Source organism: Xenopus laevis, chromosome 7S, assembly GCF_017654675.1.
Source record: "Xenopus laevis strain J_2021 chromosome 7S, Xenopus_laevis_v10.1, whole genome shotgun sequence".
NCBI classification, from domain to species: Eukaryota; Metazoa; Chordata; class Amphibia; order Anura; family Pipidae; genus Xenopus; species Xenopus laevis.
The window spans coordinates 53,940,055-53,965,673 of record NC_054384.1 but is presented as its reverse complement, the minus strand read 5'-3'; the positions used below and the strand labels follow the sequence as shown (position 1 = coordinate 53,965,673).

At 38.7% G+C, this 25,619-nt stretch overlaps 2 protein-coding genes across 7 annotated transcripts in view; one reads left to right on the top strand and one right to left on the bottom strand.

Moving 5' to 3' along the window:
- Nucleotides 1-11,262, bottom strand: part of plod1.S (procollagen-lysine, 2-oxoglutarate 5-dioxygenase 1 S homeolog) — a 47,865-nt gene extending 36,603 nt beyond the window's left edge. The window contains exons 1-2 of one of the 4 annotated variants that reach the window (XM_041571263.1): nucleotides 10,780-11,262; nucleotides 1,284-1,378 (exon numbers count right to left, since the gene is read on the bottom strand). In XM_041571263.1, coding sequence (XP_041427197.1) covers nucleotides 1,284-1,378; nucleotides 10,780-11,059 — 375 coding nt within the window. In that variant the 5' untranslated portion in view covers nucleotides 11,060-11,262. Of the gene's footprint in view, nucleotides 1-1,283; nucleotides 1,379-2,613; nucleotides 3,027-10,779 lie in introns of those variants that run through there. The other 3 variants (XM_018227692.2, XM_041571264.1, XM_018227693.2) reach the window with 3 other exon arrangements.
- Nucleotides 11,263-11,827: 565 nt separating this feature from the next.
- kiaa2013.S (KIAA2013 S homeolog) lies at nucleotides 11,828-25,517 on the top strand. Of its 3 annotated transcripts, none has more exons than XM_018227696.2 (4): nucleotides 11,828-11,845; nucleotides 15,172-16,149; nucleotides 19,449-20,302; nucleotides 25,309-25,517. In XM_018227696.2, exons 2-4 carry the CDS (start codon nucleotides 15,177-15,179, stop codon nucleotides 25,324-25,326), a joined length of 1,845 nt encoding a protein of 614 aa, XP_018083185.1. In that variant the 5' UTR covers nucleotides 11,828-11,845; nucleotides 15,172-15,176; the 3' UTR covers nucleotides 25,327-25,517.
- The last annotated feature ends 102 nt before the right edge of the window (nucleotides 25,518-25,619 follow it).

Sequence of the window (25,619 nt, the reverse complement as noted above, 5' to 3'; positions counted from 1 at the left end):
CATTTAAGGTTTTTGTTATTAAAATATATTATAAGAAAGAAAAAGAGTCCAGGCTAACTATTTAATGCAAATAATTCCAATACAATAAATTCCAAGAACGGAATTTTATGAGACCAAAACATTTTGCGGATTTTCATTAAAGACAACAGGAAGTTACTCAAGTATGCAACAAAGCACAATAGTTTATAGAAAATGCAGATATTATTTAAGGACACTGAGATTTCTACTAATTATAATGGAAGGCAAACAAAAAAAAGTAGTTGGGTTCCAGAAACAGAAATCTGTATTAAACGTTTCATAGTAGTCTAGTGCGTAGCTTCGCCCACTAAGCTCTATTTCTCTCTCTGACTGTGAAGATCTCAAAGAGGTGTCTACTGTGCATACCTGAATGATTTTCATTGGGGCAGAGGCAGTGAGCATGCCCACCTTTTTTGAGATCTTCACTGTTGGAGAGAGGAAGAATTTTGGGGGAGGAGCATCACACGAGACAAGGAAGTGGTTACAAAAGCTTTGGTTCAGCTACTTGCAACAGAGAAACACAATAAAACTAAATGAAGGGAGAAAGCTATGTTATTCTGGGGGGCTGTTTAGAGTAATTTTAAAGAGACGAAAAAAAATAAAGGCCTATTATTCTTTAAGTCAGCAATAGAAGGAAGTAACTAGTAATTAAGTAAAAGTATGTAAATTGGTAAAAGTTTTAAAACTTCCACTAGAGCGTTGAAGGAAATCTGTAGAGGTAAGGAATTACAACAATTTAGTACACAAAAGCAGGTATATAATGTAAATTAAGAGATGTTCATGGCTCCCAGACTGCTAAAAAAGTCTATATCAACAGATTAATGAACCAGTGTTTATTGCAGATTACCAAAACTACTTATGTACACTTTCCTTTAGGTGGGAAGCTTATGGAAACTGCAGATGGGAGACAATCAAAGAAGCTTGGTGGGGTCTGGATAGAGTGCCTGTTCCACCTGTGTTGTCCTAAGTGGATATTTTTCTTTGTTATTATCATGCATTATTGTCAACTAATTCTTCTAATACACAGATCAACAAACTGATGATTACATGACAGTTTCCAACACTTCCATATAGCACTGTGATGTTCTGATTATTATTTTGTATTGTTGGTATTAACTATTTTGTTTAATATCAAAAATTATTTGGTAATCTAAAAAAAAATCACAAATTGTGTAACCAGGCCTGTTATTTTTGCCACTAATCAACTAATCCAGTCTCATTCTGTCTCTGCTTCTAAAAATTTTTTATGTTTGGATTCCACATACCTTCACTTTGTAGTTAAAGGAGTGCGCAGATCTTTGGAAACGCCTTAAGCCTTCTGTCTCCTCAGTGGCAACGGTTAGGACCAAAAGATTATCATCTATCAAATTTTTTAAAAAGTCATTTTAATACATTAATTTCAAACTATTTGTACTGTTGCTACAAAAACAGATAAGTTCAATTTAACTACAGAATTAACACAGCACCTGATTTTTCACATGAAAGTAGCCCTGAGATGTAATTTTACATGCAACACTTGTCCATACAGAGAACTAGGGCTTCCTCTACTTCACAGAATGCCAAATTTGACAATTAGGAGGATCTTCCTACCAGTCACTTTTGAAATGAGCTGAGATAAGACATTTTCCTGTCAAAACTCCAAAGTTGCCTTTAATCATGATACATGATACATGTTTGTATTACTTTAAAGTCAATAGAGAAAATTGTACTCATGAATACATGTTTAAGCTACGATAGAACACAAGGGCCATGTGTGTTTCCAAACCTGTATTTTAGGTACAAACAAAGAAAGACACATTCGATCACCTGCAGGGTTCATTAACTAGATGTTAGTGTATGTGAGAGGGAACCTTCTGTCTGACACTTTTGGGTCATCTAATAACCTCCCGCAAACACCAATATGAGGCAACATCAAATGGGATAATCAATGCATACACACACCACAGTCAATCACACCTGTCCCATGAGGGCCTTATAACAGAGCAGTGGTCTGCGGTATGCCACATACTGGCTCCAACATAATATAAGGTGTTAAAAAGGGGCAGTATACCACCTGTCTGAACAGAAGTGCAATAAATAACACTTGTGCTTCACATACTTTGTACCTATTGTTTTGAGCATGTTTGTTTGTTTTTTATTTATTCCTTGACCTTAACACAGAAAAGTTGTCAATGGAAGCTAATTCATGTTTGTTTCTTGCAAGAAGAATACCAGTGGACTGTTAAAGCAAATTAATGCTCCATTACTACTTGAAAATAAAAAGAATCAATAAATATGAGATTTAATTAAAAGAAAAGTGTAAATGTATTTTGGGTCCTTTGAACACTGCAAAAAATCACCCTCGTTGACTCATATGCGGTCAGTCAGTGGTTTTCTAGCAAAATTACCTGGTAAGCAAACTGCCCAGTGCAGCTCAAGATGAGTGTGTGTGGCACAGGCTGCTTTCTCCCTGCTTCCTGACAAACATGCAAGCTGCAAGTGTAAACACTCCAAACATCACTTCGCTATTTGCTACATGATCATAGGAACTGAATTCAGAGATACTACAATAGCTGGGTAACAAGTTACAGACTTCTGTCAAATTGTGTCCCTTACCATCTGGGTTAGCGCAGTTCCCCCAGCGGGGCAGGATGACCAGGACCCACAGGAGAAGAGGCAATAGCATCACTCCCATTACGCAAGTTCCCTCAGTATCTCTCTCTACAATACCAGGCAATCCCGAGCTCCCTAAATTTTTGCCACGCTGTGACCACACCCCCGGCACTGAGAGATAACGCCCACAGCGTGAATGTTCGCCTCTTATAGGTCGGCGCTTGTGCCCCCTCTATAAACTTCCTGCGTCTTTCTTTAACTGGTTATGTACTAGAGAATAGTTAATTAAACATCCCAAAACAAGTTTGCCAGTAGGCTTGTCATCTGGAAGAATCTAGGTCCAACGCGTGCCATTTGATATTTCCTGGATGTGGAAGCCATTTCTCCCCTTACAGCCCCGTTATGTTATTCGTCACTCAGGACAGGTCTGTGCCACTCTCTGCTTTACGCACTGGGCCAGATGTGCAGTGAGTACGTGCAACACGTGTGGTGCGCGCATAAAGCCCCTATGGAGGGGGGGGTCTGCTTCTTCACACATTGCCAGCTTCCAGCACATTTCAGGAAAACTTCAAATAAATGCACAAATGCGTAACCCTAAAGTGAGCTAACCTCGAAGTTAACATTTTTTTATACTATTTGATACTTTTTCTAAAGGCTAAACGTAGACAACCTTGAATGAATTATATTTTGCCACTTAGGCACATCTTGCCTACATGCCACATGGTTGGTATTTTACTGGCTTGGCCAGTAAAAATGTTGCTTGATGTCAATGATATTTATAGGAAAAAACCATGAAAATATAGGAAGGCTGGTATTTTTTTTCCAGAAAAGGTGGCAACCCTACATTCGGGAAAAAAATACTGGCCGTCTTATATTTTTTCCTATTAATAACATTGGCATCAAGCATCATTTTTACCGGTAAAATACCAGCCAGGTGGCAACCCTATATACAAGTGAAGTAGACTGTACACACTGGAGGATTTTAATGAAGCCAACATAGGATGAAGAATTATACTTGTGTTTGTGCGCTTTGATAATACAGTATACAATATGAAAAAGCACAATGACTACACAAACTTCATACTTACTACATATGCAACATACATATTTCATAGCTCTGTACAATAAATGGGTGTATACATTAAACATACAGATTTACATTCTGCCCAAAAACAGCTTACAATCTAAAAATGATACTCTCCTTTTCCCCTTCATATTCCTGTTCTGTTTTCTCTACTTTTCCTTCTTTTTCACCCTTTGCTACCTTTTTCTCTTTGCTCACACTTCTGTCCTGTTTCTATTCAGAAATGGATACTAAATCTAATAAAAAGGGTGAGCAGAACAGTCTTCTGATCTTCTCCATGTAGTACAGGCAACAGGAAAACGCTTGGGTCAAGGCCTGAAACACTTGGGGGCCCATAAGTGAAGGAATAGAATAAAAAAAAAACTTTGAATTTCGAATGATTTTTTTGGCTACTTTGACCATCGAATTGGCTACTTCGACCTTCGACTACGACTTCGACTTCAAATCGAACGATTCGAACTAAAAATCGTTCGACTATTCGACCATTCGATAGTCGAAGTATTGTCTCTTTAAAAAAAAACTTCAACCCCCTACTTCGCCACCTAAAACCTACCGAGGTGCCATCTTAGCCTATGGGGAAGGTCCCCATAGGCTTTCTATCAATTGTTTGGTCGAAGAAAAATCGTTAGATCGATGGATTAAAATCCGTTGATCGAACTATTTGCGGTAAATCCTTCGACTTCGATATTCAGAGTCGAAGGATTTACATTTGGCAGTCGAATATCAAGGGTTAATTAACCCTCGATATTCGACCCTATGTAAATCTGCCCCATATCACAGCCCACAGTTTGGGAGAATCCACTTTTTTTAAAGGTTAGAATGCTGATAAACCTCACCCCTTGTATATAACATAGTAATTACAGTACAATTACTATATTTGCAGAGTGCATACAAGTTGACAGATAACAAAGAGGACAGTTCATGTCAATAGCAACCCCTGCAGTGACATATATATATGTACAGCTGCTGTATATGTACAGGAAAACCCCTGTATGTACATTATGTAGGATGAGTAGTATTTGCTTAATATACAGAAAACAAGCAGATGTATTTGTGGAATTTGATTGATAGTATAATAGCATATGCCTGACACATCTGAGACAAATAATTAATTAATTAAAGTATTCAACGGTTATCATAGTGCCATACTCAACTTGATTTATTATAGATGAAAATTCTGCTTGTGTTTTCTTTTATTCTTTGGGAGATAAAGTACTAATAGAAAACAAAAAACGAAACGCACTTGTTGCAACCAGAAAGTTCTTTCAATATCCCCACTGTTCACTAAGCTGTTTTTTTTTATCATGTTTTTATTAACACCCACAAAAAGCAAAAATACTAAAACAGTAAAAATGAAAAGTAAAAATATACAGTATAACACAAATCAAAAATATACAAAATGAAATATGCAGAAAATTTAACTAGGTATGCACTGAATCCACTATTTTGGATTCGGCCGAACCCCCGAATCCTTCGCGAAAGATTCGGCCGAATACCGAACCGAATCCAAATTCTAATTTGCGTATGCAAATTAGGGGTGGGAAGGGGAAAACATTCTTTACTCCATTGTTTTGTGACAAAAAGTGATACGATTTCCCTCCCCGCTCCCTAATTTGCATATGCAAATTAGGATTCGGATTCGGTTTGGCCTGGCAGTAGGATTCTGCCGAATCCAAATCCTGCTGAAAAAGACCAAATCCTGGCCGAATCCTGGATTCGGTGCATCCCTAAATTTAACATCACTCCAAAAGGCTCATTGCAAAGCACTACAAACAAGTGGAAAGATAACAGCTGCACAGTCCTAATGCAAATTGCAAATTGCTAATAGATATATTCGCTGGATGAGTAATGGGAAATATCTCACCCGGTAACAGCAGTGACCTGGGTGTAAAAACCCCAGGTCAATCACATAAATGAAGATTACGGTGTAGAGTCTCTAGTAAATAAGGGAAAAGCACTCACCCGACGTCTCAAGTGGTCCGGGTGCATCGCCCCGAACCCGTAGCTAAGGGTGTATGCACTTGTGGAGTTTAGGAAAAGGTCAGCAAGCACTCCGGAAGCCTCTTGTGGTAAGTAAAAATTATCGCTTTATTTCAAATACATTAAAACCATTGCATCCTGACGCGTTTCGTATCTAAGCGATACGTAGTCATAGGCATAACTTCACAGAAACTTCTAACGGCTTTTTAAAGGAGTTTTAAGGAAATGACATCATCATACGTTGGTAATCCGATCAAAGCCGGTGTTTAACATTCATTGAAAACTCCTGATATTAACTATTTCGAAGCTGTAGTGCAACTTAAAATGCCGTTTTTAAACAAATAATCTTAAAATCTTTATATTATAAGGAAAAAATGTTATTGAAAATAAGCTCATCAGAAAAATAAAATAGAACCTAAGAGAAATACATATATAATAATATAATGATATAGTATAATAATCAGCTCTGTTGAAAACCAGTAAATTGAATTGCTTCACGCTTAAATCTTTTCTTCTTAAATATATATAATAGATCCATAGGATTTCAGAGCATATTTAATCAATTAAAATTCTTTTTGTTAACTCTTATTTATTTTTCGGCAAACATTTTAAGCCAAAACTCTGTACGGTTCTATATGGTTATTGAATTTTACTCAGATGGAAAACAACTTAACGAGGATAACTAAGGAAAAACTAAGGAAAAACTAAGGAAAAAATGTAGATCAAAGTTAAAGTTGAAGCTAAAAAACGCAACGATCTTAGTTGCTAACATAATATATATATATACAGCTAAGAATAACTTTTCAGAGAATCAGTTTGAAAAACTTGTGGTTATAAAGAATGAGACGAACTTAAGGAATAATTAGAAATTTTAACCAAATAGACATATAAAAATAAGATGTTCAAAAAATAGTGATAAAGTATTCAGAAAAAGGACTCGCACCAGGGTACCCAGGAACCTAAACGTGGCCGGCTATGTCAAATCTAAAATTGAGACCTGTAGGTTGTCGAGTCCCTAGTGTGAAAATCCAAAAAGCTTCTCTATGGAGAAGTTTCTCCATTAAATTCTTTCCTCTATATGCAGGCTCAATTTTTTCTATACCCTGAATATCCAGATATTTAATGTCTCCATTGCCGCATTCGAGGAAATGTCTCGACACTACTGAGGAATTTCTCTGAGATGTTATATGATTAATGTGCTCCCTCATTCTATTTTTTAAATTTCTGGAAGTACACCCGACATATTGTATGCCACATTTTGAACAACTTAGTAAATAAATAACAAACTTAGTGTTACAGTTTATGAAGTGATTCATTTTAAAGGATTTGCCTGTGCTGTTACTTTTAAACTCCTTAGATACAAAAATCCTTTCACATGTAACGCACCTATTGGCACCACATTTATAGGTGCCTTTCGTTTGTAACCAGGTTTCTCCCTTTACTTTACCTGGTACAACACTAGGTGCCAATAGGTTACCTAGTGTAGGTGCTCGTCGTGTGACGAATTTACAACCATCCTTAAGAATATTGTGTAAACTTACATCATTGAACAAAATGGGTAAATTTTTCTTAACGATTGTTTTAATCTTCTGGTATTGCCTGCTAAAGGAAGTAATAAACATAGGTTTGTCATTTATTTTGTTGTTATCACTATCCTTATTTCTTACTTTTTTATGATCATTCAAAAGGGTCGTTCGATCAATCCTAAACGCTTTTAGAAAAGACGATTCCAGAATATTAAAAGAATAGTTTCTCTGAAGGAGACGGTTTTTCAAATCAACCGATTTCCTAACGAACTCTTCATCCGTACTACAATTTCGTCGGAGTCGTTGAAATTGTCCGAATGGTATAGCTTTGAAAACATGTTTTGGGTGGCATGAATCAGCTCTAAGTAGTGTATTACCTGCAGTCTCTTTCCGAAACACTGTACTTACTATATGCTTACTTTTATGGGTTAACTCCAGATCGAGAAAACTAATTTTGTTCTGACTAAATTCACTTGTGAAACGTAAATTACAATCATTCTGATTTATTTTGTCAACAAAATTATTAAACTCAATCTGTGTATCTCCCCAAATAAAGAGCAGGTCATCCACATATCTCTTATAGAATTTTATATAATTTAAGTTGTTCATTGTGCCTCCAAAAATGCGGGTTTCTTCCCACCAACCCATGTACAGGTTGGCATATGTTGGGGCAAATTTTGCAAAGCACAGAGATGCCCACTATTTTGTTTAAACATTTGCTTGCTATCATATGCGTTCCTGAAAGGGGGTTGTTCACCTTAAAATTTGCTTTTAGTATGATGTACAACTACATAATCTGGTTGCTAGGCTCCAAATAATTTGAATGAGAGTCTGGAATATGAATAGGAAAGGGTTTGAATAGAAAGTAGTAAACATTATAAATAAAATTGTAGCCTCCCAGACCAATAGTGTTTTGGCTGTCAGGGTTAGTGACCCCCATCTGACTGGAAAGAGGCATAAGACAAAAAAATTTTATAAAATAACATTAAAAATTAGGGATGCACCGAATCCAGGATTCGGCCTTTTTCAGCAGGATTCGGCCGAATCCTTCTGCCCGGCCAAACCGAATCCTAATTTGCATATGCATATTTTTGTCACAAAACAAGGAAGTAAAGAGTGTTTTCCCTTTCCCACCCCTAATTTACATATGCAAATTCGGTTCGGTATTCGGCCGAATCTTTTGAGATGGATTCGGGGGTTCAGCCGCATCCAAAATAGTGGATTCGGTGCATCCCTATTAAAGATGAAGAAGAAAAAACAGCGGAGCACCGTGAGAGTCCAGTAAAAGTATTAAAAAATAAGAATTTTATTTAACAAACATATAAAAGAGATTAAAGCAGCAGTGAACCCTGGCTGCCCGCTTAACGCATTTCGTGGCGTCCGTGGCGTCCTGCCACTTCATCAGAAGCTATTAAAGATGAAGACCAACTGAAAAGTTGTTAAGAATAGGGCATTTTATAACATACTTAAAGTTAGTGTAAAGGTAAACAACCACTTTAAATAGCAGTAATAAAAGCGTCTATCCAAATTATTTTGCACAATTCATTTCTCCAATTTATTTTTATACATGTAATACAGATATGTTTAAAAAAATATGCCAGGATCTATACATCTCACCATGTATACAATAAATATATAAGTACAGCAGGGAAAATGAGTATTGAAGACGTCAACGTTTTTCTCAGTAAATATATTTCTATTTCAGCATTGGCATGAAATTTACACTAGATGTCCGTAAAAACCCAAGTAATCCACACATACAAAGAACTCTGGGGGGGCCTCTTCTATGAACTTTTATCTTCAGTTTTTTTCTATAGATTTTCAATTGAATTCAAGTCAGGTGATTGACTGGGCCAGTCTTGTAGCTTTATTTTCTTTTTCGTTTCATCTTCAGCATCCTAGTAGATGGCTGCAGATTCTTATTAATATTTCTTCATTCATCAACTCGCATGGTTTCCACTACCTCCTCTATGCTGATGACACTCAGATCTATCTCTTTTCTCATGATCTCAAACCCGAACTCCTAACTCGGGTCTCCTCCTGGCTGTCCGCTATCTCTACTTGGATGTCACAACGCTACCTTCAATTAAACCTCTCTAAAACTGAAATGGTTCTCTTTCCTCCAACTAACACCAGTAACATCCCGGAAGTATCCATCATAGTTAACAATTCCACTATCACCCCCTCTCCCCAGGCCCGGTGCCTTGGGGTTATCCTAGATTCTGCCCTGTCATTCCCTCCTCATATCCAGTCACTTATTAAATCATGTCACTTCCACCTAAGGAACATATCCAAAATTAGGGATGCACCGAATCCACTTTTTTGGATTAGGCCGAACCCCCGAATCCTTCGTGAAAGATTCGGCCGAATACCGAACCGAATCCGAACCCTAATTTGCATATGCAAATTAGGGGTGGTAAGGGGGAAACATTTTTTACTTCCTTGTTTTCTGACAAAAAGTCATGCAATTTCCCTCCCGCCCCTAATTTGCATATGCAAATTAGGATTCGGTTCGGCTAGGCAGAAGGATTCGGCCGAATCCGAATCCTGCTGAAAAAGGCCGAATCCTGGCCGAATCCCGAACCGAATCCTGGATTCGGTGCATCCCTATCCAAAATACGATGCTGCCAAAATTCTTATTCACTCTCTCGTCATATTATGTCTAGACTATTGTAACTCTCTTTTAACTGGCCTTTCCCTCCAGAGACTGTCACCTCTCCAGTCCATAATGAACACTGCTGCGAGGCTCATACACCTCAGCAACCGCTCCTCGCCATTCTGTCAATCAGTGGCGTAACTTCGGATGCCAGGGCCCCCCTGCAAAAAACAATTTCAGGGCCCCCTCTGCACAAAATATTGGGAGAATTTAATGTATAATATCCCCAGAACTAATAGAAGGATGGCACACTCACAATTTCAGATATAAATAGCCCAGAACTATAGAAGGGTGGCAAAGTGGCAATTACATATACAATTACAACTTTGCACATTAAGGCAAGGAAAGAGTTAAACAACCACAAGGCAGTGCAATAAATGTGATTTGTATCCTTACCGCCCTCATTCTTTCTATGCTGATAGTGTTAATTATGCGCATAAAAAGCTGCCTTTCTCACTTAAGTGTAATTCATGTAAAATATGTTAAAGATTCTGCCATCTTGTGCCCCTCAGTGATTCTAATATCCTTATTATTTACAGTAGGGGGTACATTATCCCTTATAATACATGAGTGATACTCAGAGTTCCCTGTATAACTCAGCCTGCAGCCTTGTGCCTTTATATGGTCACAGAACAACCCCTCAGTGACTTCTAATATCCTTATCATTTACAGTAGGGGGTACATTATCCCTTATAATACATGAGTGATACTCAGAGTTCCCTGTATAACTCAGCCTTGTGCCTTTACAGTATATGGTTACAGAACAACCCCTCAGTGACTTCTAATATCCCTATATTACAGTAACGCAACATTAGCACTATAGTGTAATTTTTAATTAATGGGATTAAATGCAATGTCTCAAATGACCCCGCCTCACAAAACACAAAAATCATCATGCCAGTAGCTTGCTATTAATCCCTCACCTCGGCACCTGTAGTACCCACATAGCTTGTTCCCGTAGCGCTTATTGCTCACCCTCCATCCTGGCCGTTGCTCTTGCTTTAGGGAGTTACTTGGCTTGTGTCCGGGGTGAAGGGGGACAGTCCCCGGTAGGATCTGCCGGAACGGGGGCCTTGCTGTGCAGTTGGTAAAAGCCTGAGCTAAGCAGCATCTGTTACCCCTACCTCCAAGCGGCATGTGACGGGGTAGGCAGGAGGCAAAAGGCACAAGTCCCCAGCAGGAGTGGGGCCAGGCAGCACACATCGGGGTACATTATATATAATGAGGAGTGAAGCCCTGTTTTTCCCGCGCAATGTTTGTATCCTGGGCTGAGCTAGAAGATTATAGGTGTTTGTGAGTCACTAGCAGGGCACTGAGCAGTGGTGTAAAGAAGCCACCTGGTGACTCTGCAATGCGGAGGTGGACTTGGGCCATTCAGGACTTCCCCCCCTTCAGAACAGGACATGACTCCCCCCCTTCAGAACAGGACAGGACTACCCCACCCCCCTTCAGAACAGGACAGGACTTCCCCCCCTTCAGAACAGGACAGGACTCCCCCCCCTTCAGGACAGGACAGGAACCCCGCCTTCAGAACAGGACAGGACTACCCCACCCCCCTTCAGAACAGGACAGGACTTCCCCCCCTTCAGAACAGGACAGGACTCCCCCCCACCCCCTTCAGGACAGGACAGGACAGGAATACCCCCCCCCCCCCCCCTTCAGGACAAGACAGGACTACCCCACCCACCTTCAGAACAGGACAGGACTCCCCCCCCTTCAGAACAGGACTCCCCCCTTCAGAACAGGACAGGACAGGACTCCCCCCCCCCTTCAGAACAGGACAGGACCAGGACTTCCCCCCACTGCTAGGGCCTTAATAACGCTACTGCATACTACATACTGAGCTGGGACACTCACACAGGAGACAGCAGCAGCGGGAGGAGAGGAGTGGGAGGGGCAGAGCCACGATAGAAGACAGGACGGCGGAGCGGTCCTAGAGACCGCTGGATTCACGAAACAGCTTCTGCTGCAGTCAGCGCTGTTTTTCAGGTGAGGAGCGGCTCACTTCTACAGCGGCCCTTCGGGCATTTGCCCAAATAGACAATTGTCAGTCTGGGCCTGGTAGCATTGTGGGTGCCGTGTGAGTATGGATATGCAGAAAGTCATTTTCTGTGGAGCCCGTCAGAGTTCCGGATTGTCAGCACTCGGCACCATACCCCGACATTGTACGTGCTGATTGTGCATACTACTACTGAGGAAGCAGGCCCCCACCGGGCCCCCTGTACCCCCGGGCCCCCACGCAACTACGGGGCCTGCTTCCTCGGTAGTTACGCCACTGCTGTCAATCCCTGCACTGGCTTCCGTTACCTTTCAGAATCAAATTCAAATTAATGACACTGACTTTCAAAGCACCTCATAACTCTGCCCCACCCTACATCTCTGAACTCATCTCTATAAACTCACCCAACCGCTTACTACGCTCCTCTACTGACCTGCTACTCAACTCTTTTCACAGTAACATCCCGGAAGTATCCATCATAGCTAACAATTCCACTATCACCCCATCTCCCCATCAACCCCCTTGGGGTTATCCTAGATTCTGCCCTGTCCTTCACTCCTCATATCCAGTCACTTATTAAATCATGTCGCTTCCACCTCAGGAAAATATCCAAAATATGATAATTTATTACCCAAGATGCTGCCATTTATTCACTATCTTGTCATATCATGTCTAGACTACTGTAACTCTCTTTTAATTGGCCTTCCCCTCCAGAGACTGTCACCTCTTCAGTCCATAATTAACACTGCTGCTAGGTTAATAAACCTTAGCAACGCATATTCTCTGCCATGCCACTCTGCCAATCCCTGCACTGGCTTTCACTACCTTTCAGAATAAAATTCAAATTAATGACCCTGACATTCAAAGCACTTCATAACTCTGCCCCACCCTACATCTCTGAACTCATCTCTAGATACTCACCCAACCGCTTACTACGCTCCTCTACTGACCTGCTGCTTATTACCTCCTCACATGCTCGCGTTCAAGACTTTGCAAGGGCTGCACCTGTCCTCTAGAATTCTCTCCCACGTTCTGTACGATTTTCTCCCAACCTTTCTGCTTTTTTAAAGATCTCTTAAAAGCACTTCTTTAGAGAAACCTACCTTCACTCTGCTTAACTACCAATGCAATACCACATACAGTACCACATCTCTCACTCACATAATTCTGATCTTGCCCACTCCCACACCTTGTGTCTTATTCCTTTCCCTTTAGATTTTGCACAGGACCTTACTCACCTTTTGTACCGGTATTGTTTGTTATGTATGTAACTCCATATGTTCTATGTACGTAATTAATGCTATTTAGTTGTATAACCACATTTACTTTACACCGCTGCTAAATATGCTGGCGCTATATAAATAAATTAGGGATGCACCGAATCCACTATTTTGGATTCAGCCGAACCCCAGAATCTTTCACGAAGGATTCGGCCGAATATCGAACCAAATCCGGATCCTAATTTGCATATGCAAATTAGAGGTGGGAAGGGGAAAACATTCTTTACTTTCTTGTTTTGTGACAAAAAGTAATTTCCCTTTTCTGCCCCTAATTTGCATATGCAAATTAGGATTCGGTTCGGCAGGACAGGAGGATTCGGCTGAATCCTGCTGAAAAAGGCTGAATCCTCGCCGATTCCCGAATGAATCCTGGATTCAGTGCATCCCTAAAATAAATGTTAATAATAATGTTAATAATTCATCCTCCCTTCAATTATAAGAAGTCTGCCAGTACCATATGGTGAAAAACAGCCCCAGACCATGATGTTCCCACCTCCAAACATTACTGTTGGGATGATGTGCAGTGTAATTTCTCCTCCAAACATGGTATGTTCATTCAAACTACTGCTTGGTTGCTATGATAAACTGCACCCTAGCCACCAGATTAAATTCCACACTGGAGAACTGCAAAAAAATAAAAAACAATTGCAAATAATTTTAGAATGTGAATATCAACATCATACTAAAAGTTAATTTAAAGGTTTACGACCCCTTTACATTTTGAGTATAGCAATCAAATAATTTGAAGGCTGGCTGTGTGTAGCAAATGGTTAAATACATATTTTTTTTCTGGGAGCTTGACTGACAGTACTCTTAGCCAACCAGTGGTTACAACTGCTGATGTGATGTCAGCAGAAGTGAGACCTGTTTACTACTAGGTATTTAAAGTTTAGATTTATTTTAAAATTATTTATTATTATTTTTAATTTAGTTTTAACAGTAACGCCAACAAATTAAAGCATGACAATATAATGTATTTACACTGCACTGGTACAGCTGGTGTGTTTGATTCAAAAAGACTGCTATAGTTTATATAAACAAGCTGCTGTGTAGCCATGGGGACAGCCATTCAAGCAAAGGATACTCAGTAGATAACAGATAAGTTCTGAAGAATCCCATTGTACTATTATATGGCTTATCTGTTATCTGCTGTGTATCCTGTGCCTTTTCTCCTTTTTCATCTTTGAATGGCTGCCCCCATGGCTAAACAGCAGCTTGTTTATAGAACATATACTACAGTTTCTGAAGCAAATTACGATTGTGCATGCAACACTTCATTGTAAACGACAATTATTATGTGTTTATGGCTGGTGTGGTATTGCATATTAGTTTTAGTGAGTAGAGAAAACCAACTTATTAGGGAAATGACACGCTATGCTATCTTGGTATTGTCGCTGGGTTATCTGACATCTTGCAGAATAACGATGTAAGAGTTACTTGTCACATAGTGTAGAGGCTACAATTCCAAAGAGGCAATACCGAGATAAAGCCTTAGTATTGTGGCATTCTGTATTGTCGCTGCAAACAATATTTGTTTGTGTTATCGGAACTTATGGCTCGTTTCCCTAGCGATTTGTGCGACAAGTAGCTTCTGACACGTTGAGGCTACAAGATGACAGATAACCAATTTATAATTGTTTGGTCACATATTGGGATCGGCGAACAGAGAAAAAAGAATTTTAATCAGACGACCGCGACTACAGGTATTCAATTTTAACTCGCCACTTCCACAAGGCAGCTACGTGTAGCGTCACGAATTTACGTAATTCGACGTCACAGTCTCACGAGATGAGACTTGTGATGTCTGAATATGCTGTCCGGAAGGAACCTAGGAGCTAGAATTTAACGGTGCTGCTGGACTTTTAAACAGTGATCCAGAACAACGGGCTTTGTTAAGAAAATCGTGACTCTCGGAAAAGGCGGGGCGGTATGGGCTGTTGTCTAGGTTGCCTGGTGGGTAATCCGGCCCTGGACAGAAGAGCATTTGATTAAATTGCTCTTTATAATTGACCTTTTTTCATTTTTAATTCCTTCAGAACCAATGAAGCCCAATTTCCAGATGTGGCTTCAGCAGAGGATTAAAGTTTTCCCAGGGCTACTGTCCAGCAGCTGGGCACGTAGAGTCCTTGCAGTTTCTGGATTCCTGGTAATTATCTACTGGTATATTTTCTCAGGGTCCCATTACAGATCATTTTGGTATTCAGGCAAGCAATGGGGTGTTTCTGGAGCTTGTCTGCAGGCTCAGATCGTGCAGTGGAAAACATTGGCAGAGAAGGGGGATGTGGTTATGGTCAGTTTTCCAGGTGAAGAAATAAAACTGCAAGGCCCAGCCATGGTTGGCAATGGACAGATCATTGTGGATGTTGGTAAAAATAACCTTTGGGTCTCTTCATTGTCAGTACTATTTCATCTGACCAATTATTCTCCTTTGACCTTATTTAAGAATGTAGGCGCATTGGCAGAGACTCATGCAACTGCAATTTTCCTCAAAGAAGGTTTGATAAGAACCATTCGTTGCCTGCAAGTTGAAGCTTCTGACTCACCTCGTGATTGTGTTACAGTGAGAGAAGATCATTTTGCACATAGAAGCAGGCCACATGTGTATGTACAAAATATTCACATTACAAATCCAAGTGACAGAGTGGTGACTTTTGATATCTCATCCCAGAAACCCCTTACAGGGGAGACATTTTCCACCAGCCTGGAGAAGGTTCAAGAAAAGCAATTCCTGCTTTCTTCTGGAAGGGTATCTGTTGAAGATGGCAAAATTATTTTAGTTGTGGTTGCCACCAAAAAGTTAGCCAGTAGACTGCAAGTAAGTCCAAAATCAGAGCATGACGAAACTGTACTTTCTGTTGTTTATGCTTCTGAACCAATAGACCCTGCAAAGCTGTCTGATACCTTTAGTGAATTACGAGAAAATGCAAAGAAGGAAATGTTTGAATTGATGCACATGAAAACGGAAGACTTGTTTCACGAACATCAACAAATTTGGTCAGACTTGATTGTATCAGGTAAGAAGAATTTTTATGCAAATATTCTTGCTTTATATTGATCAATGCCTCTACTGATTTCTTAATAAAAGATACGTTTAATAATAAAGCATTCTTCAAAAGCATGTTTTAGCTATCTTGGCATCCTTTAATACTAGGTCACTGTTTTGTCTGCATTAAAGAAAAAAAATCAAACTTATTTATAAGTACAGTTCATATCCACTTTATATTTCTGTAAATGTTCAGAAAAATTATTGGCATGGGTTATTGTACTATAAAAACTATTTCTTTTTCAGAAAATATTTATATATTTCATTTATTTATAAAATACTGTATATATTTATTTATATGCAGGTGGATAAATAGCCTGGTGTGCCATTGGCCTTATAGCATATTGGACTGTTATAAAATCACTCCCTTTACATTTCTATTTAGTATTACTTTTTACTACTTTTATGGTCCCTTTTGTTATGCATACTAAATTAATTAACTGAAATGTATCTATACATAGTTACATAGTTAAATTGGGTTGAAGATAAAGTCCAAGTTCAACCCCTCCAAATGAAAACCCAGCTTCCATACACACAGCCCTCTCTACTTTTAATGAAATCATTACGCTTAGTATCACAATAGACTTTGATATTATGTCTGTCCAAAAAATCATCCAAGCCATTTTAACTGAATCAGCTATCACAACATCACCCGGCAGTGCTTCCACAACCTCACTGTCCTGACTGTGAAGAACCCTCTACATGCTTCAAATGAAAGTTCTTTTCTTCTAGTCTAAAGGGGTGGCCTCTGGTACGGTGATCCTCTTTATTGGGTAAAAAGGTCCCCTACTATTTGTCTATATTGTCCTCTAATGTACTTGTAAAGTGTAATCATGTCCCCTCGCAAGCGCCTTTTTCCCAACCTTGACAGTCTACCCCCATAATTTGTCTTTCATCCCTCTGACCAATTTAGTTGCACGTCTCTGCACTCTCTCCAGCTTATTTATATCCCTCTTAAGGACTGGAGTTGAGGCCTCACAGGGACCTATAAAGAGGCATAATTGTGTTTTCATCCCTTGAGTTAATACCCTTTTTTATGCAAGACAGAACTTTATTTGCTTTAGTAGCCACAGAATGACACTGCCCAGAATTAGACTACTTGTTATCTACAAAAACCCCTAGATCCTTCTCATTTAAGGAAACTCCCAACACACTGCCATTTAGTGTATAACTTGCATTTATATTATTTTTGCCAAAGTGCATAACCTTGCATTTATCAACACTGAACCTCATTTTCCAGTTTGCTGCCCAGTTTTACACCTTCGACAACTTAGACATTCATAACAATACAATATAGTAAGATTATTTAAATTTGAAGTTTTCATTTTTGCATGTGTATTTCTGTAAAAAATATAAAGATACATAGATGCTTCTGACAGACTGTAAACTGAGCTCTTTTATACAGAATGTCCTTTGTAGTTTTTCAAAAGTCACCTTTACACGGCAATTCCACTTTAGCGTAGAGAATGTGGGGGTGATGTCAGTTGAATAAACATATGTACACAAAACACATCATTGTTGGTGTGTTGCCATGACAGGTCTAAACTGGATATAACTGTTACTTCAAAATGCCTGCAAGGCCTCTGTGCCGGCAGGCAGGATTTAATAAAAAATCAGAAGCCAAGGTCAGAAATCAAGATCGAGCTATCTCTCTCAAAAGGTTAGGTGCTCCTGTCAGCAGTGGTTGGCCTGGGATTCATCCAACATTGACACTTGCCTGATTTTAATAGGCAGGTATCTACTACTGGGGTCCCCATACCTTTTTACCCATGAGCAACATTCAGATGTAAAAAGAGTTGGGCAATGCAAGCATGAAACATTTCCTGGCTCGTGCTGTGCTGTGATTGACAATTTGGTAGCCATGAAAGGGGTGGTTTCATTTTAGTATGTTTATGGAATGGCCATTTCTAAGCAATTTTTCAATTGATCTTCACTATTTCTTTTTTTTATAGTTTTTAATTATTTCCTTCTTATTCTGATTCATTCCAGCTTTCAAATGAGGGCCACTGACCCCATCTAAACACAAATGCCTACAAATGTTTTTGCTATTTTCTATTACTCTTCTTTCTATTTAGGACCTCTCCTATTCATATTTCAGTGTTTTATTCGGATCAGTGCATGGTTGCTCAGGTAATGTAGACCATAGCAACCAGATTGCTGAAATTGCAAACTGGAGAGCTGCTGAATAAAAAGCTATATCATTTAGAAAAAACACAAATAATTAAAAATGAAAACCAACTTCAATTTGTCTAAGAACATCACTCTCTACATCATACTTATTTAATTCAAAGGTGAACAACCCCTTTAATCAAAAAATAAACGCATGCTTTAAGGCCACTAGGAGCAACATCCAAGGGGTTGGTGAGTAACGTGTTGCTCATGAGCCGCTCTTTCTCTGAAAAAACTCAGTTTGAGGTAATTTGAAGTGTATTCCAAGCAAATCTCACTTCTTAAGTGATTCACACAATGATGTGCCGCAGTCACAGGTCCAAATTCCAGAACCCACCAGCACACCCTGGCCTCTCCAGCATAAGTTGGCCCGGTGCACAGTCAGAAGGGATCGGTAACCCCAATTGTAGTAAGTGTAATAAAAGAAGAACTGGCACTCAGAGCTCGATGCATGCGGGCAAAGCCCTGCGTGTTTAATTACAATGTAACGTTTCGGGGGCGGGCCCCTTCGTCAGAAACGTTACATTGTAATTAAACACGCAGGGCTTTGCCCGCATGCATCGAGCTCTGAGTGCCAGTTCTTTTATTCCGCAGTCACAGGTATCATTACATTTTTCGGAATCTTTTAGCTAAATGAGCCAATCAGTTTAATATAACCATGTGTCTGTTGAATAGCTTAAACTGTATTATATAAAGAGGTCTTTAGACTCCTTGGACATGCTGGGGGCTATATAATTAGTGCAGGCTAGAGGCCACAAAAGTTACTTGCAGTGACATATTAATGCACAAGGAAGAGTAAAATTACTGGGAGGTGACAAGTTGTTAGGCAACCCCCCCCCCCCCACACACACATTCAGTGTTTCGTCTCCGTTTAGCCTTTTGCCTCCGAGTAGACAGACTAGAGAATGCATTCAGTAGTGGCATTTAGACAGAATAGAACATAAGGTAAACATTGGTCACTTTTTTAATATAATAACTGACAACATTGACAAACACAGCTACTTTCCATTTAAGTCTTTATTGTTTTATAGACTGCATATTTATTAAGTACGTTTTGGGATATTGGACTAACTTCTTTATAACATTCTTCTTTTATTCTAGGCATAGAGATGAAAAAGATTACCGACTTGCATACCCCATCCAGAGATACAATCAACATTACTCTTTACTACATGCTTTCCTGCTCTCTGGCACCCTTGGTGGACCCCGCTTTAAGTAATGAAGAGAGAGAGAAAATGGAATCCTTTCTGAATTATGCTGATCACTGTTTCACTGGTCATTCCAGCATGCATGCTGAGAATTTGTGGCCTGGTAGCCTTAGTGGTATTACACAACTTTTGCAACTCTGGGATTTATGGAAATTGACTTTACAAAAGAGAGGATGCAAAAGTCTTGTGTCAGCTGGTGCCCATGGACTAATGCAGGGTATGCTTCTGAGCTTTGGAGGCTTGCAGTTTACAGAGAACCACCTTCAGTTTCAGTCTGACCCACATGTCCTCCACAATAGTTACTCACTTCGTGGAATACATTATAACAAAGACCTCATTAATCTTGCTGTCCTGCTAGATCAAGATGAGAAGCCTTTTCTCCATGTGTCTGTGAAATTTCAGGATAAACTGGTAAAACTTTATGCCTGTGAAGCAGGATGTCTAAATGAACCAGTAGAATTGACTTCTGAAGTTCGGGGGCACATATTTCCAGTGCTCATAACTCAGCCATTAACCCCGCTGCTGTATATTTCTACAGATCTGACACACCTTCAGGACTTAAGACACACCCTTCATCTGAAGGAAATTTTGGCACATGAAGAACATATGGCAAAGCAATATCGAGGGCTGCCTTTCTTGTTTTGGTTTAGCGTGGCGTCACTTATCACACTGTTCCATTTGTTCTTGTTTAAACTTATCTACAATGAGTATTGTGGTCCAGGTGCCAAGCCACTCTTCAGGAGTAAGGTATAATTCTAATCCTAGCTCAAGCTTCCTGTTGCCTAATACAGAGCTGTACTTCATCATGGCTGTGCCTGGTTTGGAAATATAATGTTTGCTTGGGAATTTTGCTTGGTGTGTGCATGTGGTGATGGGTTTTCAGTTTCCACAGAATGTGTCATGCAATACAAGTGAACATTTTAGGAAGATTTTCAAATGTAAAAAGAGCTGCACTGTTAATTGAAAAGCACAAAACTTGTTTGTAAAACTGCTGTTAAATGTATTGAAGAGTATTTTTAGCTGTCAGTGTATTCAGCACAAATTAGTCATTTCTTTCATTACCTTTTTAAAGTAGGTTACAATTTTGATGTTCAGTGCATTTATAGACTTTAAATTATATAGACAGCCTCAATATTTTGCATATTAATAGGCTGTTAATCATTTAACGTGTATGGCAGACAAACCAGTTTAGTAAACAATCAAATCAATGGATTCGTAAAATCCCTTGTTATCATATTAATTCAGGAAATTTTAGGCAACTTGTGTTAGATAGACATATTAAATATGTTATGAAAAGCAGGTCTAAAAACAAAATTTGCTGTGCTTTTTTCCACGTTAATAATGATAAGTCTTATTTTGGCTCTTTGCACAGGAGTTTTGTAATTTCAGGGTGTGGCCCTTTTATGAGTGTATGGAAATTAATTACATCTTCTTATATAATACGAAATGTCACATACTCCATTACAGTGGCAGTTCTTACTGCAAGTTTATGCTTTTGAATCATACTTTAATGAAGTACTACTACTGTTTTCCCCTCCTCTATTTATTTGATTCTAGTGTAAAGTTCTAAACCAACTTTTAAAGGGATCCTGTCATTGGAAAACATGTTTTTTTCAAAACGCATCAGTTAATAGTGCTACTCCAGCAGAATTCTGCACTGAAATCCATTTCTCAAAAGAGCAACAGATTTTTTTATATTCAATTTTGAAATCTGACATGGGGCTAGACATTTTGTCAATTTCCCAGCTGCCCCTGGTCATGTGACTTGTGCCTGCACTTTAGGAGAAAAATGCTTTCTGGCAGGCTGCTGTTTTTCCTTCTCAATGTAACTGAAGGAGTCTCAGTGGGACATGGGTTTTTACTATTGAGTGTTGTTCTTAGATCTACCAGGCAGCTGTTATCTTGTGTTAGGGAGCTGTTATCTGGTTACCTTCCCATTGTTCTTTTGTTTGGCTGCTGGGGGGAAAAGGGAGGGAGGGTGATATCACTCCAACTTGCAGTACAGCAGTAAAGAGTGATTGAAGTCACATGACTTGGGGCAGCTGGGAAATTGACAATATGTCTAGCCCCATGTCTGATTTCAAAATTGAATATAAAAAAATCTGTTTGCTCTTTTGAGAAATGGATTCAGTGCAGAATTCTGCTGGAGCAGCACTATTAACTGATTCATTTTGAATTTTTTTTTCCCCCATGACAGTATCCCTTTAAGGTTCTTTTTTAATTGAGTTTGCATTTCTGTGGAAATGTTTTTGTAGTGATAAATGACTTTTTGCTTTGTCAGCTAATGTGATTTTGCAACAATTTAGCAGCAACTTGCTATACATTTTTTGAATTTTTTCAAAGGCAAAGAATGTATCCTTTAAACACGTTTTCAATTATCAATTTTTTCTTTTGTAATAAAATTATTGTAAATACATAAATCTGAACTTTTCATTCCCCAGCTATGCGCTTCACCTTCTAATTTACCTCCCTATGTCTTTATTTGTATGTGTGTATATTTTTATTTGTATAGCGCTCCTTGAGGGCAAAGCACTTTACAGCAAAACAATAAATTAGTAGTAACAAACAAGGGGTCACTGCAATAATAAGTAACAATAAGTGCATTATTAGACATACAACTCACATAAATATAAAATATAATTCCAATACAGATTAAGTGCTCAGTGTCAAGCAGCCTTGCTCCATAAATTTTTTTTTTCAGCAGCCATGGCTACAACTTCAGTGTTATGCTGTTGATGTTATGTGTGATTACTGTGCAAAGTTACATACCATAATTTAAACATCTAAATTACCCAAGTAATCAAATAACAAGTTCAAGTCCGTATACAAAGGTGATCCAGTGGGTTCTCCCAGAGAGCACTCATGGCATCACACCTGGCATTTTTCACACATAGCTACATCTTTTCATGTTCCCAAAGTCGGTTTACTGGGTTGTCATGATTATCGCTAATCTCCATTTCATCTAGCGTCCCGGAGATGAACGAGTCCCAAAAAGGTAATCAGAAATTTGATGTATCCTAAAAATTAACCACAACCCTTCACAGTATTCACCCTATATTGCATTTATCCCAGTAGCACAACAAAATATAAAATCAACACAATTCAGTCTATCCATTTAATCTGGAGAGATGTAAACACACAATCATCTATTTATTCTAAAAATTATACTGATCTGTATGAAATATTTATTATACTCTGATCAATATTTCCTAAAGCAAGGTGTATTAATTATGTTATGTAACTTTGAATATTAAAGACTCTGTGAAATCTAGCATTATGTATAAGTGTTTGATAACAACAGAATTTTTTTGGGGGGGGTTAAGATTTTATAGAAAAAGGATCCCTTATCCAAAAAGCTGTTATCCAGAAAGTTATGAATTACAGGAAGGTCATCTCCCATAGAAAAAAGATTTCCTTTTGTTTCTGTGATAATAAAACAGGGCCTTGGACTTGATTCTAACTAATCTACATGAATCAATATTGGTGCCAAACCCATCATATTGGGTTTATTTAATGTTTATTTAATGGTTAAAAGCAACTGCATGTTTCACCCCCAGCAGAAATTAAGTTTTTGAAATTACATAAGACAACAACCGAATAGGTTCTATCTGCATGATCCATGTGCTTCCTTATGACATGCAATGCAATTGGGGGCCTAGTTATCATGCTGAGAAAAAAAAACCAACACAAGACAGGGCACATCACCAAGCATCACTGTGTACAAAACAGTGTAGTTATCAAGCTGTATATTGTTTTTCAGCACTTGCATAAAAATCCAGTGTAAATGAAGCAGCCGTTTGAAAAAGACATGGGAAAATGGTATTCATACAGCTGTTTTTTTCTGCATTTCCCCCTCTGTAACTTGCTTGCTTCTTAAATTTTTCCTCATTATTTGTAATGGATTATGCGAGGTCTGAAGTGAGGTAAAATTACAGCGTCATATCTGGCGTAAAATAAAAAATACACCTTCATAAAGTCTTGATTCATTTAACATTGTGTTTTTTACATCAGCTTTCTGGGGTTGTTTCACACAGTATGGCAAATGGGCCCCTTGATGTACATATGTATCTGTACTTTACGCTTTGGTAAAGCAAACAGGCCATGCTGCTGGAAACTGAAAGCTAAGTGAATGTGTTTGGGGAGCTGTATCTCATAAGGCTTGCTGAATTGGGCAACTACATTACATAGGTAATGGATAGAGGCAAATGTTTAGTTTTCCTTGGGCATTGTGAGAATAGTGAACATGCCTCAGCAGAAGTGTCTTGAAAGCTACCAGATCAGGTTGCTAAAGGATATTAGGCCAAGAATTATTTTTTTGTGAAATTGTTGAGGGTAAACACTTCAGTATAATCATATCCCCCCAACTGCTGTGATTTCTGATAAAAATTCTTTCCCCCATATCTAATAAAAGGCACTAAGTTTGCAAAGGAGCAGTAACCCATAGCAACCAATAAGATGTTTGCTTTTGAACAGGTGACTAGTAAGTCCTACCTGCTGATTGGTTGCTATAGGTTACTGCTCCTGGGCTCAGTGGAGGAACTACCGGGGGAGCAGGGGGTGCGAGCCACTAAAATGCAGTCACGCACCAGGTTCCGCCCCCCTCTAGTTACGTTACTGCCTGGGCAAACTTAGTGTGTTTTATTACATTACCCGATTTATCTCTTATTTCTATACACAAAACATGGGAAGGGTTCCTGTATGAACTAACTGTAAAGGAGGGTAACCTTGGTGACTATAACATTCAGTTTAAAGTCAATTCATATACAGGTATGAGATACGTTATCCGGAAACCTGTTACGGGATGGACGTCTCCCATAGACTCCATGTTATCCAAATAATCCAAATTTTTAAAAGTGATTTCTCTTTCTCTGTAATAATAAAAGAGTACCTTGTACTTGATCCAAACTAAGATGTAATAAATCTTTATTGGAAGCAAAAACAGCCAATCAGGTTTATTTAACGTTTAAATTATTTTCTAGTAGATTTAGGGGCATATTTATCAAGGATCGAATTTTGAGTTCTAATTCAAATTCAAAAAGACCAACCAAAATTAAATTGAAGGTTTTTTTTGGGCCAAATAGGCCCATTTTCGTGTGAATAGGTCCGTATTTGGCCGAATTCTAATCAAAGTTTTTCCCCCCCCAAAAAATTAGATTTTTTTGGGGGGGGAAATGACTCCAAATAGGAAGTCCCCCATAGGCTAAAACAGCAATTCGGCAAATTATAGATGGCGATTGGTCGAAGTGTAATTTTTAAAGAGACAGTATTCGATATTCGAATTTTCATGTTTTTTTCAAATTCGAATCGAATTTGGACTATTCCCTAGTTGAGGTACACAAAATAACTCAAAATTAGATATTTTTTTTTTAAAATCAAAAATTCACCTCAACCTTTTATAAATCTGCCCCTTAAAGTACGAAGATCCAAATTATGGAAAGATCCATTATCCAGAAACCCCTGGTCCTGAGCATTCTAGATGACGGGTCCCATACCTGTACTATATTTGGCAGGTAAAAACCAAAAATACTTATCTACTCTACCCAAGTTCTCGGGTATATACAAATTACAGCATCTGTTCTCTGTGATGGATCTCCTATCTTTTTTTTTGCAATTTTAGTTATAGCTACTGTGACGTCATATGAATAGATATAAATCCAGCTCCCTTTTGTAGAGTGATGATGCTAGCAATATAGACTTGCACACAACCTAGCAAAGAAGTTTCTTATTAACAACATATTTTATTGATTAAACAGGAAGATACCAGTGTCTGAGAAAGCATGAGACCCTGATAAGATTCATCATTAAGCAACCTGGAGTGAGAAAACTACTGCAGCAACAAATGTATTCTAGTACTTGGGACAAAAACTAGCAATTCACCATTCGTTTTAGAAGTAGTACTGTTGGAGGAATAGAAAACAACAATTAAAATATATTTTGAAGAATAAAATATTTTTTGTTCAAATAGGCTCGAATGGTATTTATTTGTTTATAGTTTATCTGTTTCTGCCATGACTGTTTTGTTTTGAAATTGTCTGTTATTCCTTATATTATTGTTACTTATTGA

Coding starts and splice junctions, on each gene's coding strand:
- kiaa2013.S (XM_018227696.2), top strand. CDS start 15,177: ATGAAGCCCAATTTCCAGATGTGGCTTCAGCAGAGGATTAAAGTTTTC. Junction 16,150..19,448: donor GTCAGACTTGATTGTATCAG/GTAAGAAGAATT, acceptor CTTTTATTCTAG/GCATAGAGATGAAAAAGATT.